The sequence below is a fragment of the Pholcus phalangioides genome, unplaced genomic scaffold (genome assembly GCF_987345545.1).
Source record: "Pholcus phalangioides strain wild (caught in Gottingen) unplaced genomic scaffold, Ppha-v1.0 ptg000172l_1, whole genome shotgun sequence".
In the NCBI taxonomy this organism is placed as follows: Eukaryota; Metazoa; Arthropoda; class Arachnida; order Araneae; family Pholcidae; genus Pholcus; species Pholcus phalangioides.
The window spans coordinates 8,020,552-8,041,705 of NW_028301637.1; the positions used below are offsets into that span (position 1 = coordinate 8,020,552).

Genomic DNA, 21,154 nt, shown 5'->3' on the forward strand with positions numbered 1-21,154 from the left:
GAGAGTATGCCTCTCGTATCCCTGCCCATGATTGGAAGAACTAAAAAATAATGAGGGAAAGGGGGAGGGGCTCTAATGATATTTTTATGGGTAGAAATAGACTAATATTCCTATAAAGTAGTGAAATGTTTGAGGGAGAGGAGATCCAGCTCATGGGTCAGATACAAGCTTATGGGGTCTCCACTGTGATTTACAGGAGTACAATATAAACTTTTTTTTTGGAAGATTTTTCACAATTTACTGCAAGTGAAAATTTATCAATTTTGAATTTGTGAAATTTCAATCAGTTATCCTGGAAAAATAATAAAAAATCACTTTGTAACTATTTTTACGTCAATGAATATTTTTCTTCATTAAAAAAAAAACTGATGAGAAGGGGGAAGCTTCCATTTTTCCAACAAATGAGGAAAAAAAAATTAGTTCCATTTTTGCCAAAATTAAAGCATGTAAAGCAATTTAAATTGGTCGCGACGAATTGACATCGTGAAAAATGCTACGAAATGAGACAAAAAAAAAAGACAATTTCTACAAAATGATGCCGCAACAAATTTGTACAATGACGAATTGACCTAGACCCATATTTTTTGATGTCAAGATATTTTGTAACATTTTTCAATTTAGCACATTTTCCTATCCCTCTTACTTTGCACCTGTAGAAAATTGGTAGAAAGTCTGTTCCATAAAAAAGATATGGAATTTTATTAAGGGGTTTAGTGAGTTCTGCTATGCTGTCAAAGGGTTAAACATATAAATATCAGAAGTATATGCAACATTTTTACAGCTAACTATAAATGATAAAACTAAAAAAATTCTGTTAAAAACCAATTCCCTCCCACAATTAATATTTGAGCTGATTGCACAAGACAACTGCTTAGACACGAAGAGGCGTCGTTCCGGCCTGACAACTTGTGACAGGGAAAGATCAATAGCCATCCCGCACCCGCCTCTAACCAACCTTACCGTATCCAATTTCTCTCGGAGTCGAGACATCGTCTTAACCTACAATCAGCTCTAATGCAACTGACCATGTAGGGCCTACTTCCAAGCTTGCAGGGGAGCTGGTTTCGCAGAGCCAGGCCCTCCTCACCATCCCTCTATCCCTTAGCTCTAAATCAGGTTCGCGAACAGCAAACTGCGAATTGAAGCAGCCATCCCTCATCCGCTTCCTCGGTCATCTCTTCAGTTCGCAAGTTACCCCTCAAGTGGAAGCTCAGTCGTACATAGTGTCAGTCTCGTGAAATCCCAACCCAATTTGGAATTTAACTGAAGGAAACAAAAAATTAAAACTGAATCATAATAAACACTATCGCCCTCTTTTATAACATTCATTCCGTCATTAACTATTGTTTTCAAACAATCAAAATCTATTTTGTTCCATAGTCCAAAAACAGACTGTTGGGATAATAATAGGGACTTCTGTTGGAACAAATGAAATCACAACAATGCTTTCCTGAAATAGAGTTTTTGCTCCTTCACAGGTTACTGGTTGATTTTCTGAGTCATTATTAATCAATACGTCTGGAAATCGATTACAAGTTTTAACTGGTTAATCATAACTTTTTGATAGGTTAATGGGCCGATCAAATTTTAAATCAGGTTTTTTAAATGTCAATTATTTATGTGCAAGGCATGTAGATAGCTGCATATTGATAGCTATATATTATATTGATGCATTAATAGGTGACAAATTAGTTTAATTGAGTTAATTTATTTGATTGGAAAATTGGTGCTGAAAGAAAACTTCGTAAATTTTAGCCATCTGTCAAACCTAAAAGAATAAAGTACAAGGTATTCCCATAATCAAAGAACCCTATTTCAAAGCTGCCTACAGCCGAAACCAGTCCAGAAAATTGTGAAATTTTGTTGATGATTTTATTAAAGGCATGGGAATTTCCTTTTCAAAAGAATAATTATAATTCAAGATTATCGATGATCATACGATTATAAGATTCTTATATGATGGACCACTGGCTAAACGTCATCACCTTATAATCATATTTTTTCATTTTGATTGTCTTTTTGCATAGTTTGATCAGATTGATGACAGCTGATGTTCCACAATGATTATATAAATTTATTATTTGTTGCCTTTGTCTGAGGAGGCTATGTTCCTTTGATTTCATTAAAATTTCTAGGAACACCTATCCTTTGAGAATGCTTCGATCTCTCTCTCCGAGATGTGAAGCAGGGGTGCATTATGCTGTATTGTTATTCAAGCTTCACTTTTAAAAAATTTCGCTAGAACCTAAAGTTTTTTTTCTGACTTTGGTAAACCCTAGTAGAAAAATTTATTCTATAATATCACATTGCATTTGATTTACCAGAGTGTCATTTAAGATCTACAATTCTCTACATAAAAGCAAAAAAAAAAATAAAAGAAAATAAGCTTACCTTAATATCTTTTTCTGCCTCTGATTCAACTAAAGTAAGAACTAAAATGTGACCTGCCATACCTCCAGCGATTAACGTTTTTGTGATGTCATTGAAGACCATTTTTCTTATTGCTAGTCTGGAATCATCACACGAGGAATCATAGTTGCCCAACTGCAAAAAATATATATATCTCATTAAAAAAATAAATTAATTAATTAAAAATGGCCTTGTGGATTTCATTCCTATCTAATTTTTAACTATATTCAATTCTTCTGAGTTGATTTAAACACTCAATTACTTTGCGAAATGGAGGCCAATCATCAATTTCTTCTGAATCTTCACTCCGCTCATAAGTGATGAAGGTGTTTGCCGTCTGGAAAGTATGCAGCAACTTCATCGATGATGGTGATAAGTCCCATAATTTAATGGCTCCGTTTTCGTGACTTGTGACTAGTAAGCTATTGACTAGAGAAGAATCTTGTAATGTTCTCCCACCTTTGATTGGCCATTCCTAGAATTTGTAGAAAATGGCAAATCTCAATGAAAGTTATAAAAGATATGACTGATACAAAACATCAGGGTTGGGTTTTTATATGACAAGTGTCCAAAACTGATTTAAAACATCAAAAACCCTTTTGGATAATGTTTTAAACACAATAGGTATAAGACCTCAAACTAACTTTTTGGCATTTTAATTTTTAAACAATAATTTATTACAATAATTAAAAGAAAATATTATAGTTCTGAATTTTGAATTTTTTGACATAAAAAGGATTTAGAACATATAATATAATTTTATGGTTTATTTATCTAAACTACTCATTACCTGCATTCAATTGGCTAAGCGAAATAGAACTGTTTATTCAAAAATATGTGTCATAGGGCATCAGGGTTAGGTTCTTGACTTCAGAAACAAACTCAGTATAAAAATAGTCAAACTTATTGCCAATGTTGTCAAATTGTTTTTTTAACCTGATAGATATGTTAAATAACAAAACACTCACATTTACGTAGATTAACGTATATTATATTTTACATTTTAATTACTGGAAAAAAATATATACAGTAAAACCTCGTTAAGTCGTCACCCTAATAAGTTGTCACTCTGGTTAAGTCATTATTTTTCTTCAGACCCTTCCAGCTTTCATAGACCACAATGTTATTAAACCCTCATTTACTTGTCGCTAATTTCGGTTAACTCGTCACTATGAAAAAGTTTGAGAAAGAGGAACAGACTGTTTTTATGGCTCCCATTAAAAAAAAGAGCTTGTTCACAGCATTGCCATATGCTTAAAAGTCACCATAAAATCCTATATACCCAAACGGAACAGTTTAGGTAACAAAAGTTATGCTGGGGAAGTTCATTTGCCAACTAAGGTTTTTGGAATGTTGGGGACTGTTCAAGCTAGATCTCATTTCTGCATGGGCTCTATTGGAGAAACTGCATGACACCCAAGCTCTGTCGCAAGAAGCAACGTAAGCACTTCACCCCGCCCTCCTGGGGGGTGGGGGCCAGCACATCTCCGGCAAAACCAAAATTTATTGATATGTCAAAGTTTACATATAGTGCAAGGAAATCAAAAACTATGTAAATCGAAAAATCAAATCAATCAAATTAAAGTCAAAGTGCAATGGGCACAGATAATAATCATAGAAAGCATGGACTCTACTAATTTAGGGCTTGAAATTAAAACAAAATATCTTTGTTGAAAAAAATTAGACATTCTTTCCCAAGTCGAGGTCTTCTGTTTACTTTTCCCTGCCCAGAGCCCCTCCTCCAAGTCAAAAGTGTTAGAGATTACTTTGTAGTTGCATCATGAACTACTGATGAAGAATTCAAACACTAAAATTAAATTTGATGTATATGTAAAATTAATGTACAATAGAGAGAGTTCTGTTATGAAGAAAAGCTACTTATTCAAACGGTTGCTCTGTTAGTCTAAATTAAACATTACTAGTACAAATCAAAATGTACAGTACATTTCACCACAATAATTTAAGTAATAAAATATAAAAAACTGCTATTATTTTTTCTTTCGCAATCTATAAATTTTATTAATATTGTTATTTTGAGATTCATACTTTAATAAATGTCATATTACTTTAAATTATTTGATTTTCATAACATTGCACATTAAAACTGATGGAACTCCGCTTAAGTCGTCATAATTTTTCGAAAACTTGAGGTGACGACTTATCGAGGTTTTACTGTATTTTGATGTTTTAAATTTTCTGATTCGCACAAAATTTTATTGCACATAAAAATTCTTATGCAGCATCTGTCAACACACTATTTAAACTCATTTATTTCTACCTAAAAATTGGTCACTCAACTAGTCACTCACTTGATCACTTATATGGTCACTTGGTCATTATAACAGTCACTTATACGTGCACTTGCTTGGTCACTCATTCTGTTACTCACTTGTTCATTATTATGATCACTCATACAGTCACTTGCTTGATCCCTCATACAGTCACTTGCTTGGTCACTCACTTGTTCATTATTATGATCACTCATACGGTCACTTGCTTGATCACTCATACGGTCACTTGCTTGGTCACTCACTGGGTCATTATTACGGTTACTGATATGGTCACTCACTATATCACTAATACAGTGAACCACACAGTCACTCACTTGGAAACTCAAATAAACTCTCACTCAGTCACTTATTCGGTCACCCATATGGTCCACTCAGTAACTTCATTGGACACTCATACCATCACTCAGCTGGTCACTCATACAATCATTCATGTGGTCAATCACTTGGTCACTCCTACAATCACTCACTTGGTCAATCATACAATATTCATATGTTCAATCACTCGCTCACCCACTTTGACACTCACACGGTCAATCACTCGGTTATTCACTTAATCACTCAATCACTCATGTGGCTAATCACTTTGTGACTGATATGGTCAATCACTCAATCACTCACTTTGGAACTCATAAAAGCAATCACTTGGTCACTCATGCGGTCAATCACTTGGTCACTCATGCGGTCAATCACTTAGTCACTCTCTTGGTTACTCATATGCTCAATTAATCAGTCACTCACTTGGAAACTCATACAAGTATTCAGTTGATCACTCACTTGATCACTCATATGATCAATCACTCAGTAACTTCCTTGGGCAATCATACGGTCAACCACTCAATCACTCGCTTGGATACTCATACCGCCACTCACCTGGTCCCTCATACAATCAGTCATATGGTCAGTCACTTGTACTGTCAACTACTTGGTTACTCATATGGTCAATCACTCGGTCACTCGTACGGTCAACTACTTGGTCACTCATATGGTCAATCACTCTGCCACTCACTTGGACACACATACTGTCACTCATATGGTCAATCTCTCAATCACTCACTTGGACACACATACTGTCACTCACTCATACAGTCAATCCCACGCTAATAGATACTGTCGCTCACGTGGTCAATCATTGTCACTCACTTAGTCATTTGTACGGTCACTAACTCACTCCTTAGGCCGATTTCACACTCACTTGGTCACTCACATGGTTACAAATCCACTTATATGGTCACTCATACAGTCGCTCATGCGTTCAGGGCAGGTGAAATATCAGACGAACCTTTCATTTCACATTTGGGAAAAAAAAGATTCAGTGACAGGCTTGAGCGACAGTAATTCTGATGATGATTAGCATTAAAATTCAGCTCACAACGCAGCTGTTTCATGTTACAGAGTGCATCCATATTAACAAAAATTCCCATTACTCAAATCTGCATTTCGTTAGCTGAGGCCGAAAAATCATGGAAAAAAATTGTTAGCCAAAAAATTTGTAAGCCAAGGTGTTTGTTAGCCAGAGTATCACTATATAACAATATCCTTATAATGATAATCACCTATATTACTCTCTGGTCCTGATGCATTATTTTCACAGTGCAATGCTACTTATTAGAACCACAGATAATGTCATCATTTGGATATTGTTATCAGTTTTGCAAAGAACGAAATGTACCAATAGCACAACATCGGAAATTTTTTTTTTATAGTAATCAGGTCTTCTGATAATGTCTTTTTTTCCCATCGAAAGTTTTTTTTTTCTTTTTGCTCATTCTGAAGCTGAGGTTAAATTAAACTTTTCTTTTTGTAAGTTACCATTATCATCCTGCAAGACTATGTAGGAGGCTAGAGAAGGAGTCTTCTTTCCCCCATGGTGACAAACATTTCTGTACATGATGTCATAATCACTCCATAGTATTTGCTGTGGTTCCATATACGTGTGGAGCTGCTTTTGGAATGTGGCCTTCCTATATTTCAACTTTTTAATTGTTAACTTTATAACTTTTATAATATTATTTTAATGACTGGGGACAAATATATTGTGCTGTGCTTGTGTTGTGATACTGTGTTATACTCTGAAGTGTTATAAAAAAATCCCTCCCCTTCAGTCCTTGATCAATTTCTTTCAGCTGATTAGATTTATATTTCTTTTTCCCAGAAACTTTCTGAAGGGGATCCATGAAATGTATTGTTTTTACAAAAAACATAATTTGTGACACAAATTTTTCACGCACACACACACAGTTCCATTCAAATGCCTCATAATGCTGAACAACAAAAAAGGCAGGAACATTTTGCAAATGATTATGTGAGAAAGGAAAACAGAACAATCCCTTTTCATTAATACTAGTTTACCATACATCCCATTCAACCAAATGGTATGCATGGTCACCATACTTTCGAACAGGACCTTTTTTGGATACAGTCATCATTTGGGTATGGTTATCAGAGACCCTGTGAGTCCAGATGTGATCACATTAAGTGGAATGAACTACATATCCCATCTTTCACATAGCACCATTGTAATGATACATTTCTCTGGTCTCTCGAGTATTGTTATATGAATGTTTCACTGGATATGACATTCGTACCGTTGATTTCAAAAGGTTTCCCACAGACCCTCTGGAGTTTGCAAATAAGGAGTAAGAGGAATGAACTTCAAAACTTCTGTGACATGCAGAAAGGATGAATATTGATGTTCTTTTATGTAACACAAACATGCATTGAACCTCAGACAACTCAAACCTTTAAGCGGTAATGACAAGATATCTTGCTTCTATAAAAGCCTCTTATTTTAGCATTGACAAGCCCAGATATTTTTTTAAGTGATTTGTCAATGAAAAACTTTTCCCTGTACTCCTCAGTTTGCAACTGCTGGAAATTGGAATAAAGCCTACTTCATTAAAAAATATATGCCATTACGAAGGGGATTTAGTGATTTCTGATTGCCTCTTAAAGGGTTAAATTAGGTGCAATGCTCAGTTGTCATACAGCATAGTTTCCATCCCCTCTAGCTCAGAAATTTTTTTCTCTCATCACCCCTCAACTTAAAAGTGGACCCACAGGATCCTATGTTAAATCTGTAGGTTCTATCATCCTCCCTGGACCATTCCATCGTCCGTTGGGGGAAATACTGTCTGTTTTGGGAAACACTTGTTCATAGTGAGGGAGAGTGAAAATCTTTTATTCCAAAAGGATATTTGAGCAAAACATAAAGAAACATCAAGAAAGGTTTTTCAAACCTTTTTCAAGTGGTGATGGGGGAAATAAATACTATAGCACAAAACAAACTACAAATAACACAGATCTGCATACTCACACTTTCAGAATATAAATCAGCCCCTCCATTCACACTGACATCCTTGAGCAATCTAGCTGTATCGAGATGTACCTCTGGAACGCATGCAGCACAAGTTACAGGTGAAGAATGAGGTATATCAAGGTATGGTAGACGGTAAGGTAACCAGGTATCTGACTCTAAGTCGAGAACTATGAGTTCTTCTTCTAATAGGATCACAAGAGAGTGTGGATTGTCGAAATCTTCAAATAAAAGAAAATATAGCAGGACATGTCACCATATTATTTGTGATGTTTGTCAATAACATATGATATTTTTGAGTAATGCAAAAGTTGGGTAACCTTATGGAAGAGCACCCACTTATCATCACGAGAGATCTATGATCGAACCCTGATATAGCATCAACCCCACTTAGTAAACTGAAATTTTCAGTGATCATATCTTACATATAAGGACTGCAACAAACTCAATCGAGATTTGATACAATGCCAAACTTATGAATCTCCCACAATTCTTCAAAACAAATGATGGCGTTGAATCTGGGTGACTGTATTGGCATGTAGTATATTGTTATGAAGGTTTTTAACAGCAATTACTACTACTAAACCATACATGCACTTCTTCCATATTCCTCTGCGGAACTTCTAATGAATTGGTACGTGTTGGAATGTGTGTGTCCTTGTTGTTAATCTAACGTGAAGCTTGTTTCTGTGTAATGCTTGTTATAGTGCTGCCATCTGCTACCTATTTTTTGAAATATGAGTGAAGTGTCATGATTGAAGATTCACCATTGTAGGCCTGTTGCTTTCTGTGGTGAAACTTTTAAATAGGGAGATCTGCTCACATTCGTGTCTTAAAGTTGGGAGGAACCACAGAAAACCAACTTCATCCGACCACCACTGTGGGGTTCGAGCCTGGGACCTCGCGACGCAAGTCTTTCACTGATGACCACTACAGCAGCGGGTTTTTAACAGCTGGTTGATGAGAAGATGAATTTGGGGAAGAGAGAATTAGACGGCCCTTGTGGCGTATCAAACCCATGTCCTCTCACTTGCTGCGTGCGTGACGTAGACCACAAAGGCAACGAATATCTCAATCTTTTCTTAGAACCTGTGCACACTGAACGGAACCGCACATGGATAGTCGGACCTAATTCAGGCCAAAGCTCACAATTGCTGACTGAGAAACCAGGTGGTGACTTATCCGAGAATGATGTCACTCTCCACTGTCTTTCCTAAATTCCTATTTTCTCTCTTTCCCAAATTCATTTTTGCATCAACCATCTGTTAGAAACCTTCATATTGATAGCGGAGAGTGACATCATTCTAAGATATGTATATTGTTGTCTTTTTTTCTAATAAAACCCACTTTTTGAAATTTTATTTCAGTACATTGTTCAGCTCTCACACTGAAACTTGTATTGAACAGATTGTTGTAACTCATTGATAATTTGTCTCCATATTAACTTGGTTAAATAAGAAGACAACTGACAATGAGCTATACCACCTCACCACTTGTTACTCTATTTCACTTATCCTCACATGCACTCATGCTTTGTTTCTCCATATGGACATCAGTCTCATTAACTACTTTGCAATAAATGATATTTATATCTGTCAAGTTGGAACAGTTATCAAAGATGCCCAAACACATTCTAAGACTACTGAAACTAAGCTGATGAGAGATTTGAGAAATTAGTGGTATTGTTGGCTGTGCATCTCAGGGGTTTTAGCTAATAGGTGGGGAACAAAGTTTTTTCCAGAAATGATAAGCAGTGTCAGACGAGCTGCAGTAGTTGTGTTTACAGTCTAATTTGCATAATCGCTATTGTTTTGGAAATGTTAAAATGTGTTCTAGTAGTATGCCAAATTTTGTTAATCGTTTGAAACTTTTAGGTGTAATTACGGGATGTGTAAAATGTCTGTTGAAAAATATAAAATTTGTCACATCATTTGGTTCCACTGAAAATTCAAACTTGGTGCATTTCAGGACTCCAACCGCAATGAATTCCGTCTTAAGAGAGTCCACTGTAAGTGCCAGAACAGTAGGATACTCTTTCTAGTATGGATATTCCCCTAGACAATCCGGTTGGAAATTGCCCGGTGCAAGGGCAAAAAAGGTCACCAGATGCACACTGACATGCAAGAAGGTCATATTGTCTGTCTTGGGGATATCACCTTGAAATAATTTTCTATGACTTTCTTCGAAAAAGCTATTTCTTGCTCTTTTTTTTCTTTTTTGCAAACAATTTCCAGCAAGAACTTCCCCCCCCCCCCTAATATTTACACACAGACAAAAAAAATTACTCTCTCTAGAAAGAGGGCTATACAAAAGGTGTCAAGCTGGCAGGGTTGGTAAAAAAACCGGTTTTTTTGAAAAAAACCAAAAAACCGGGTTTTTTTGGTTTAAACCAGGTTTTTTTGGTTTAAACCGGTTTTTTTGTTTTAAATAGTATTAACATTAAAAACAATGAAATTTCTGAAAAATCATTCAAACTTCTGATAATTAACTAAAATAAAATGTTTATTAATGTAATTAACACTATTCCCATGCTAATTAATCAATAAATACATTTGAACAAAAACCAACTTTTGCAATTTAATTATTTTTTGCTTAACTCAATGGATTACTGTGTGTTTGAAAATTCTTTTAATGTTATTATTAATCATATAATATATAAAGGTTTTTCTCCAGTTACTTTCAGTATACTTAATTAGGAAGCTATTTTGCAAAAAGTAATAAAAATTAGGTGAATATAATGCATTTAATGAAGCATAAATAATGCAGATTAATTAGCAATGATTTACGATATACTGGGTGATTATAACTAAGGTTCTGATTTCAAAACACTAAAAAAAGAACGATTGTCAGAATGACTTGAAAATTGACATGAATATTCCTGAAAAAATTCAATTTTATTTGATAAAGGGGAAAAAATACTTAAAAATGTAAAATTAATGACATCATCCAACATGTGGGAAATTTGCTCGCAGAATGGAAACGATAGCCAGTCATGGCAGAATGATACCTTAATTATAGCATTTCACGAGCTCATAATTCATGGAAACATCACAAAAAACGAAGTAATTGAACAAATAACTACAACTTACTTAAGAAATGTAAAATATGTTGTCCACTGCGTGTTCTGGCTATGAGAAGTTGAAAGCACAAAAATTCTTGTTCAACAACAGAATCGGAGTATGCCATGGTCATAATGTGGATGTGCTTGCAATTCAGCTTTATTAAACCAAACATGCCCCCCCCCACCCCGTTAATATTCCTGAGGAACTTCTAACATATAGGGAATGTGCTGGAGATTGCAATTCACCAAAGTTTGCAATCTGACCACTGTTTATAACATTTTGCTGTACCCCCACAGCCAGAAGTTGCAAGGGTTAAGGTGCATCCTGTCAAAATAGGTCTTCAGCAGCTGCTTTGCTGGTATTGCAATGTGCATCTTGATAGAAGTTCTATCCACACACTGATGCTGTGGAAGTGCCGAAATGATGTGGTTGCACAAAATAGATTATATTGCTGGCCAAGTACAGCATCATCTACTTGCACATTTTGCACTTTTTTCTTTTGCAAAAGAAACTTCCATTGCTTCAGGAGTATCCATGCAAATTTTCAAGTTATTCTGATCAGTACGTATTGTATAGTTTTGGAATCAAAACTTAAATTATAATCACCCTGTACATAGCTGATTATTTTTCATAAATCTGTTACTACTATACAGTAGAACCTTGATTAACTGGGCTTAACAGTGTGTGTGTGTGAAAGTATAAAAAAAAAACCAACTATTGAATATTAAGACTGGGAGATATACAGTAGGAGATGTGCTACTTCTTATGGGAAAGAAAATGAAAATGTATGTGAGGTAGTATAACTACTAGTACACTAGTCTTTGTCCTTTAAGGACAGCTGGTCTTTATTGGATTATAGGACCACCTGCCCCTAGCATGATGGTGTCAATACTGTAGCTGCTTCTTTGTGAAGGGAAAAAGAAACCCTGTGAGATAATACACCACTACATTTAGATGTGTGATGCAATCCTTATTCATGAATTTGCTAAAGATTGAGCATCGGAATGTAGCCAAAGGTTAGAAAATGTTGTAAGAATGAGGAATTTTGGCTTTTGTATATACACTGCTGGCCACCCTAATTGCAACACCAAGAAAGACGAGATATCGCAACAATATTTATTTTGTAGATAACATGTTGACCAAGCATCAAATGATTAAATTTATAGACCTCTGTGAAGTGTGGTTCCTGCCAAAATCAGTAGCCAGAGTAGCTGTCATTGTTGGAGATCACCGCTGCCACACGCCTCGGCATTGATTCAAAGAGACTTTGGATGTGTTCTTGGGGTACAGCAGACCAAGCAGCTTCCACGTGTTGCCAAAGTTGATCTGTTGTGGCAGCTGGGGATGTAATCTGGGTCAATCGTTGAGCAACCATGGACTACATGTTTTCTATTGGCAAAAGATCCGGAGAGCGAGCTGGCCAGGGAAGCAATTCAATCTGGCGATTGACGAAGAACCTTTGGACAATGCGTGCCACGTGTGGTAGCACATTATCCTGTTGAAATATGGCTGTGGGCAAGCCCTGAAGGTAAGGAAGGACAACTGGCTCCAACACCTCAGAGATGTAGCGCTGGCTTTTTAAAGTACCGGCAATGCGTACTAGAGGAGTGCGAGAGTGATATCCAATACCGCCCCATACCATAATACCCGGTGCAGGACCAGTGTGGCGGTGCATAACGAAGATGTTCAGCATCCTCTCTCCATGGTGTCTCCAGACTCGAATCCGACCATCGTGGTGTTGCAGACAGAAGCGTGACTCGTCAGTAAAGACAATTTCATTCCATTGTGCCGTCCACATCCTTCTTTCATAGCACCATTGGCGGCGGAGACGTCTTTGGTTCTGCGTCAAGGGTAGACGAAGCAATGGACGTCTTACGGACAGACCACTCTGCTGTAAACGGTGTCGAATGGTACGCGCAGACACTGGATGATGCGGTACAGACTGAATGTGCTGTGCTATGGTTCGTGATGTGGCTGAGCGATCCGTCACTACCATACGCACAATACGCCTGTCATCACGTGAAGTTGTGCACTGAGGTGGATGCGATCAAACACGTCGGTCCGTCGTACCCTCCTGCATCCAACAATCACATATCCGCATTACATTTGTTTGGTTTCGTCCAACACGACTACCGATTTCCCTGAAAGATAATCCACAATCTCGGTAGGCCACTATCCTTCCTCTGTCGAACTCGGATACTTGATCAAAAGATGATCGTTGTTTTCTACGAGGCATAATTGATCGTTTTTTTTAAAAAACCACAAGAAAAACACCGCTGTACTTCAAATCGTCGAAATCTCCAAGCCTTCAATAGCGCTTTGAAGTGGCGCCACAGGCGCACGTGATGTGCGTCTGCGCTGAAATTCTAATCATTTGCATGTCTCACCTCCGCTAATGCATGTTGTAAATTTCATATTATTTGCATGCTTCCTTCAGGGTGTTGCATTTATGGTGGCCAGCAGTGTAACTAAGATACTTCATATGAAAAATATATATATATTATGGCCACTTTTATGAGACTTTTTGAAAAAAACCACTTATAAAATCTTATGTCATTTAAAGATATACCATCAGAATGTACCCCAAGGATATAAAATATGGTAAAAATGAAACATTTTGGCTAATGAACCAATATGATATTTTTCAAGGGGAAAAAAATGATATTTAGGCAACTTTTATTTGATTTTTTGAAAAAAACCGAAGTGGTTTTTTTAAAAAAACCACTTGGTTAAAACCAAGGTTTAAACCATGGTTTAAACCAACGTGGTTTAAACCAAACAACCCTGCAAGCTGGTTACGAGAAAGCTGGACAAAATCCCCAAAATCCCTCTCATCTTCAGCTGATTGATTTACCAACTGAGCTGTTTCACTTCAACTTAAATAATCTGATATTAAAAAAAAATTTCTCACCAGATTCATCACAAGTGTCTGATATCGTGAAAAAGTCTATCACTTTTGAAGACAGATCCAAAACTTGATGCTTGTCTCCACACAATATTGATACTGTGAATTTCTCCCCATGGATAGACCTGGGCATTCCACCACTGAATATTATATAATCATCCCTGTATAAAATCAAACAATCATTTACAATACACAAAAATATCTCTTAAACCTAAAATGAATGATTTTATAAAGTTTAAGGCAAGTATACTTCTCACTGACCAATTATTGCCTGGACACTTACATATAGTGTGTCCGAATCAAATGTCCCTAATTTCAAACAGTGGCTAAAAATCAGTAATGTCACGTATGGTGGCGATATTAGAAAAATTAGGCTGCCCAGTTGAGTGAAATTGAAGACAAATTTTCTGAAAGTGTCATTACGTATTCTGCCATTGCAACTGGGAAAAAGGGAGTAACCATAAGACAAGTGCAAGTTGGGATCAAATGTCCCTATTTTTAATCAGTTCCTACACTCTACAAGAATTCAAAAAGGATAAGAAAAGCATATATATTGGAAGCAACATGCAAAAATTTTATGTCAAAAAATCTATGTACATCCACATGAGCTTTTTTTTGCCCGGATGAAAAATAGCTCGATGACCATATTATGTGGAAGTGCACTCCACACATCAATTTCGAAATTGTATGGCAATTTTCTGAATCCTAAATTTAGCTATTGTCCTGCTGGAATAATACAAATGGAAATGCTACAAGCAGCAAAATGTTCAACAAAGTAGTTAAAAAATGATGCCCATAAAAAAATATTGACGCTAAATATATCTAAACTACAGTATTTTAATGGGTATAAAGAACCCCTGTTTAGCAAACATTGAGTCCCAAAAATATGAGGGATTATAATAATCCCTCATATTGTTGGAAACAAAAAAATCAGGGAGCTCCTTATACATGTTAGAGTATGGCATATAAAAAATACGGCAGCCCAATAATAGCAATAGAAAAATAATAATTATGATTAAATATAAATATACTGACCATAAAAATTTATGGTTGTCTCATCTAAATATGGAGAAATTCTCGATTTACCTCAATACTTTTATAGTGTGTCTTTTTAATTTGATCACTTTTGTCGCACCACTGTCATTTTTTGTACACGAGGGCTAATTAGACCGGGACCTACAATTTATTGCCAATTCCAAACGGCAGACTTGTTTTTTATACTCGTCGAGAGGTTGGTGTGCTAACCCCTCGATGGGGGGCCCCCTGTGGTAGCAATTGTTTCTGCGGTCATGTCGCCGTTTCTGTTGTACCCGTGTCAGGAAAGTTTTCTGACAAGGAGGAACCGGGTATGGAACAATGTGTCGGGTGGTCCAGTGGTCAACGCTGTGGGTATGGAACTTGTGACACCTCTTAACATCCTTTCGTACTTTAGGCGAGTACCTTATCGGCCTGAGCTACCGCGCCCCGTGTCTTTTAAACGTGTCAATTGTGTTAGAATTCATGACTACCAGAGGTCAGCTATTCCATTTAGTAACAATCTTATCAGAGAAAAACTCCTTGCCATACCACAACCTGGACTTGTCACTTACTAAATGATACTGGTGTACCCTTGTCAAAACAGTTGATTGACGGTATATTATTAACTAATGATCCATTCATTCTATTAATCCCATTGAAATTTTCAAACACTTTCATCATATCCCCAGACACCTGCATGACTCCATTGTAAACACATTTTAGAAATTGAGTCTTTCTTCAAGTACTACACATACTGACATTGCTCTCTACCCCAGACCCACTTATCAAGAGGGGGGGCTAACTGTCCCTTTACATCCAGTATTGATGTAAAAAAGGAATACGATAATATGTTGGGGTACATAAGGAATACATGTTGGGGTAAATCGAGAAGCTATCCATACTTAGTATAAGACAACCATAAGTATTCTTTATGGGCATTGTATAGTATTTTATCATGTGTATATATTGATTATAATTTTTGTTAATTGCATTTTTAATTGGGTTGCTATATTTTTTTTCGAAATATATGACATCCATATTTTATGGGCATCTTTTTCTCAGCCACCTCGTTGGGCACTTTGCCTGTTATGGTGTTGTGTTTGTATTTGTATCATGAAGAATGATTTTGGAGTCAGAGCCAATGTTATCTGCCATCTTAGATTTAACTTTCTTTTTACTACCCATTTTAACTTTCTTTAATGCCCTTTTTTTTCAGTAAATGATGGCAGGTCACCTATTCCAGATACAAAAGTGAAACACGTGACCTGTCATCATTTAATGAAAAGAGGAAGGGTGTTGAAAAAGTTATAAAGGATAGTAAAAAGGAAGTTGAATCTAGATTGGCAGATAACATTTGCTCTGACACAAAATCATTTTTCAGGTATGTCAGCAATAGCTGTAAGGGGACAGTTGCCCCCCCCCCCCCTTGATAGGAAGGTCTGGAGTAGAGAGCAATGTGAGTATGTGTAGTGCTTCGAATGACTTTTTCACTTTGGTTCTTAATACAGAAAAAAATATTCAATGTACTGGTGTTGCAAGGGGTAATAAAATTCTCAACAAAATTCAAGTGGAAGATGTGGAGGTCCTAAATCTTCTAAAAAATGTATCCGCAAGCAAAGCAGCAGGACCAGATGATGTCTATCCCAGGGTCCTCAGGGAATGTGATGAATTGTTGAGGCCAGTTGCATACAGGAGTAGTGTTGCTGAGGGTATCGTCCCATGGGATTGGAAACTTGGATTATCCCATCAATACTCGATCAGAGTATTGATGGGATTGTTAACAAATTTGCAGATGACGTGAAGCTAATTGGGGTAGTCAGGAATCAAAGCGATAGGGAATTGCTCCACACCAAACCAATAAGTGGCTTAGGTTTTCCGAACATAGTTCAGTGGTGGTCAAAAATGCAAATAGAATGCTAGGTTTCAATCTTAAAAAGATCTTTCACATTCTTCTAAAGTCATTCTTCTGCTTTTCCGAGACTCAGTTTGTCTTGCAGTGGTGTATACTGTTAGATTTTGGAGACCATACCTACAGGGAAGAACAGACATTGTTGAGGGGGTGCAGAGAAGAGTTATGCATGCTCTTATTGGCACACAAAGCTTGAGCTATGAAGAAAGACTTGATTTCTTGAATATGTTTATATTGGAGGATATGATGGATAGGATGGACCATGAATTACTAATATACCATCAATCGATAGGTTCGACAAGGGGACACCAGCATTGTTTATAGTAAGGAACAATTCCAGATTGTGGTGTCACACGAAATTTTTCCTCTGATAGGATTGTTAGTAAATGGAATATATTACCACTGGGAGTCATGAATTCTAACACAATTGACACGATTAAAAAGAAGTATGATAGCAGGATAATGCTATCGAGAAGCTATCGATACTTAGATTAAGAAAACCACATAATTTTTTTTATGGGCAGTGCATTACATAGTATTGATTATTAGTTTTTCTTCTATGATATATGCTTTTATATTGTGTTTTTGTATTTTGGTTATATCTGAAATCCCTATTTTTTATGGGCATCTTTTTCCCACCCTCTTGATCGGGCAATTCGCCTGTTGTGGTTTTTGTATTAGTGTTTTATATACATTTTCATTGCTCCCCATAGGAGGTAAATAAGAATTTAACTGCTCTATTTAAGAATAATTTTATTCAAAAAGAAAACTCACCCGCCCTTCACAGATTTCCATAATATACGGTGAATTGCTTTACAAGCAAATGGACCTGCAAAATAGGATGGACTCATAAATTTTTCTTATTTTTGACCAAAAACATTCTCAAAAATTCTTATCGTATTTCTTGAGGCACGTGTTTTTGTCTCTGTGCATCTTTCCGATGATATTACACTAAAAACTGAATTCAAAAGTGTACATAAAAAAAAATTGACGTTAGAAATATTCATGACAAAACTACCATATAATGTGATTGGCACTTCAGCAGGTTTTGAGGGATCTTCAGTGGACCAAACTACATAACTTCCATCGCTGTGAGAACTCATGAACCTGTCTCCTCTCCTGTGCCAGTCTATTGATTCTAGACCCTATCGAGGGAGGAGTAAAAGAATTTTAAAAACATTTGTTATTGATTGTTACAGATTAACAATATGCATGTTATAAATGTCATTAATATGTCAGAAGACCGTGTGTGACTCGGATTGGCTGATTAAGAAATAAAAGATTTATAAGCCATAGTAACAGCAAATAGATATGAATTTTGGCAAAAATTTACAACTTTTAAATGAAGATTTTGCAAGGACAGACTAAGGTATTGTGCAACCCAGTAAGAAAACTGCTTTGCAGCCCTCTAAAATAATTTTCCCCGATCCTACAGTGTTCTCTGCACCCTGGCACATGCTTAATTTACATTAACCAAGAGAACGCTCATCACACTATGTAGTGCGTACTATATTTATGGTAAAAAAAAATTAATTGACACTTTGCAATAAATTTGAGCCTATCTTCCCCCAGCGAGAAAAATTATAAGTGTACCCCGGGCACTTTGAAGTATGATAACCACCGCCCCTCCCCCCCCCCCCCCAAGAGGATGGGGCTGGCGAGGTTTTGGCACGGGGGAATGGAATTATTATTATTAATTTTGTTCCTTCACCTTATAAATTCACTATGGGAAGGAGGGGGCGTGAAAAATATCTGTCCAGCAGGCCCATCACAAAAATCACAGTCTACCCTCTGTCAAACCCTCTCTGCCGCAGGGGGGCCATGTCTATAATATATGCACACAGCACACCACAATGGAAGGGCTGTCAGGGCTAGACAACAGATTATCTCTACCTAGAGCTACATCTAAACAATCTTTCATCTGGGCAAGCATGCATTCTCCTCCCCCCCCCCCCACCATGTAGTTTTAAATATGTCGTTAAAGAAAGAATTCACTGCTCTTGCTTGTCTAGCAACTGGGGCATTGAACCCACATGTACTCTTGGCTTGGAGCAGGGCCCGTTTCTTGCATGGGAAAAAAGGGGTACATGCACAGGGGCCACAAATGTTCGGGACTAGGAAATAATTGGCTGCCTTTTGCATTACAGCAGAGGTCCTTACCCTAACCTCTGCCTGAAAGAACACTATATAAGGGGGCCCTAAAAACTCATATTTGTCCAGGGCCTGAACTTAAGGTCTTGGCTTAAAGGAGCCAGTGGAAACCTTTGACTTGTGGGTTCCCTGTCTTGGACAGAATTTTAAGCTATTGGTTTGTTAAGAAGTCAAAATGTAAATCAATATAATCAATGTATTTTTATTACGTTTTACGGCTCCTAAAATTTAGCGGCCCAGTGTGGTTGCACCCTTTGCACCTGCCTAAGTCTGACCATGGGATTACATGCTGAAAATTACAGTGTAATTCAATATCTTCTATAAATCGCCAACCCCAAACATTCAAGAAACTGAAACAAGAATCCTTACCTGGCTACTAACGAAAGTGCTGATAACAAGAAGCGATTTGATATCCCAGAGTACAATAAGTCCATTTTGATAACCTATCAATAATGAGTCTGGGTTTCCTGGTCTTTCTGATATAACTTTCACACCACCCTGGTTGAGGTTAACATTTTCAGGAACACTAAATAAAAAAATATAACATTGACAAAATAACGATACATTATTTTTAGGAGTCACTGTAAGGAAAAACCATAAAATAAATCAACTTGCAAGATTAAACACAAGCATCAACATCATCATACGTCCTACAGTTTGACATAAAATTCAACTTGCAAAGTAGTATGAAGAGGCATTCAATTTTGAGAATGCTCCGATACAAGAACTTTAAAAATCGTAAGCACATGGTATACCTCTGTATAACAACATCATGATATATAACACTTTCAGCCAATTCGAATGTTTCCACGCTCAATGTATAAATATTGCCGCACATAGTTCCAAGGAATATTATATCGTTGCTTAACTTCAAGTAAATGGCTGTAATCCTTTTCATCCTGCAATAGTAGTTTGAAAAAAAAATTTGGTAATGCTGTTTATGCACAGTAAAACACTCATACATTAATATCCAGATGCATGCCACCCCGCATTCAAGTTGTCTCACCCTTAAATTTTTTTTTCAATCCAGCATTTGTAGTACATTTTTTTTTCCAACTGTATTTTAAAACAGGAATCCCCCCCCCCCTGAGCTAAGATACTGAATTTTTATTGCGCAACCTACGTTTTTTGTTATTGAGCCATTGCGAGGAGCTGGAATTGAATTATCTAATGTATATCATAAATTTTGATATTTTTTTTTATGTATAATACGTTCCATGGATTCCTTGAGAAGGCCTCTGAGGAAAAAGAAATTTGAATCTGATCAACTAAAAGAAACTGATAAAGAACTGAAGGGAAGGGATTTTTTTTTTTACACATTTGCCTTTACTATAAAAAGGCCATTGCAAAAGCAGCTCCACACATACACATGAAATCACAGCATATACTACAGACTGATTACAACCTGAAGTATGGATACGTTTGTCAACAGTGGAGAGAACACCTTCTACCCTCCTACATACCGTATATATACTCAAAAAAAAGCTGACCCCCCCCCCCCCGCCCCCACTTCAGGACCACCAAAACCGCAATACACTGAAAACCAGTGTATAAGCCAACTCGTACATAAGCCGACCCCCCCCCCCCTACTTCAGGACCACCAAATCCGCAATAAATTGAAAACCCGTGTATAAGCTGACTCTAAAAAATCTGTGCATTTTAGAGAAAACAAATTCTTATATTTTCATAGAAAATGAACAGCTTGCGGAAATTTACAACAGAAAATGATTCTAACTTTTTAAGCCGTTTCTTCTGAGTCTCTAAACTCATCGTAATTCATCAGATCCTCGCAGGGTGCGGCATCTTCGTTTTTATCCTCATCTGGGCTGTTATTGCTATTGTCATTTTCAAAGATGATATCATCTTCAGTTCCGTCCATCGCATTGCCGATGCAACACTTTTTTAAGGATCAGTGGAAAAAGAATTCCACGCTTCATGTACCCATTGGCACACTAGACCAATGTCAGGTTTCTTCAAGGCACTACTGTTTGTAGTTTCTTTATCATCAGAACTCATCCATTCGAACCACAAATTCCTCAAATAGCCTTTGAATGGCTTGTTGATGCTCACATCTAAAGGCTGTGCAAACGTTAGCCC

The 21,154-nt window shown here is 36.8% G+C and overlaps 1 protein-coding gene across 2 annotated transcripts in view; it reads right to left on the reverse strand.

Moving 5' to 3' along the window:
- The window catches only part of LOC149063663 (lethal(2) giant larvae protein homolog 1-like), a 73,510-nt gene that overhangs the window by 39,722 nt on the left and 12,634 nt on the right, over positions 1–21,154 (reverse strand). For both annotated transcript variants that reach the window (XM_089255767.1, XM_089255768.1), the window contains exons 6-13: positions 19,813–19,956; positions 19,427–19,583; positions 17,925–18,051; positions 17,681–17,735; positions 13,987–14,141; positions 8,014–8,234; positions 2,672–2,884; positions 2,392–2,544 (exon numbers count right to left, since the gene is read on the reverse strand). In XM_089255767.1, the coding sequence (XP_089111893.1) occupies positions 2,392–2,544; positions 2,672–2,884; positions 8,014–8,234; positions 13,987–14,141; positions 17,681–17,735; positions 17,925–18,051; positions 19,427–19,583; positions 19,813–19,956 (1,225 nt within the window). The remainder of the gene's footprint in view (positions 1–2,391; positions 2,545–2,671; positions 2,885–8,013; positions 8,235–13,986; positions 14,142–17,680; positions 17,736–17,924; positions 18,052–19,426; positions 19,584–19,812; positions 19,957–21,154) is intronic.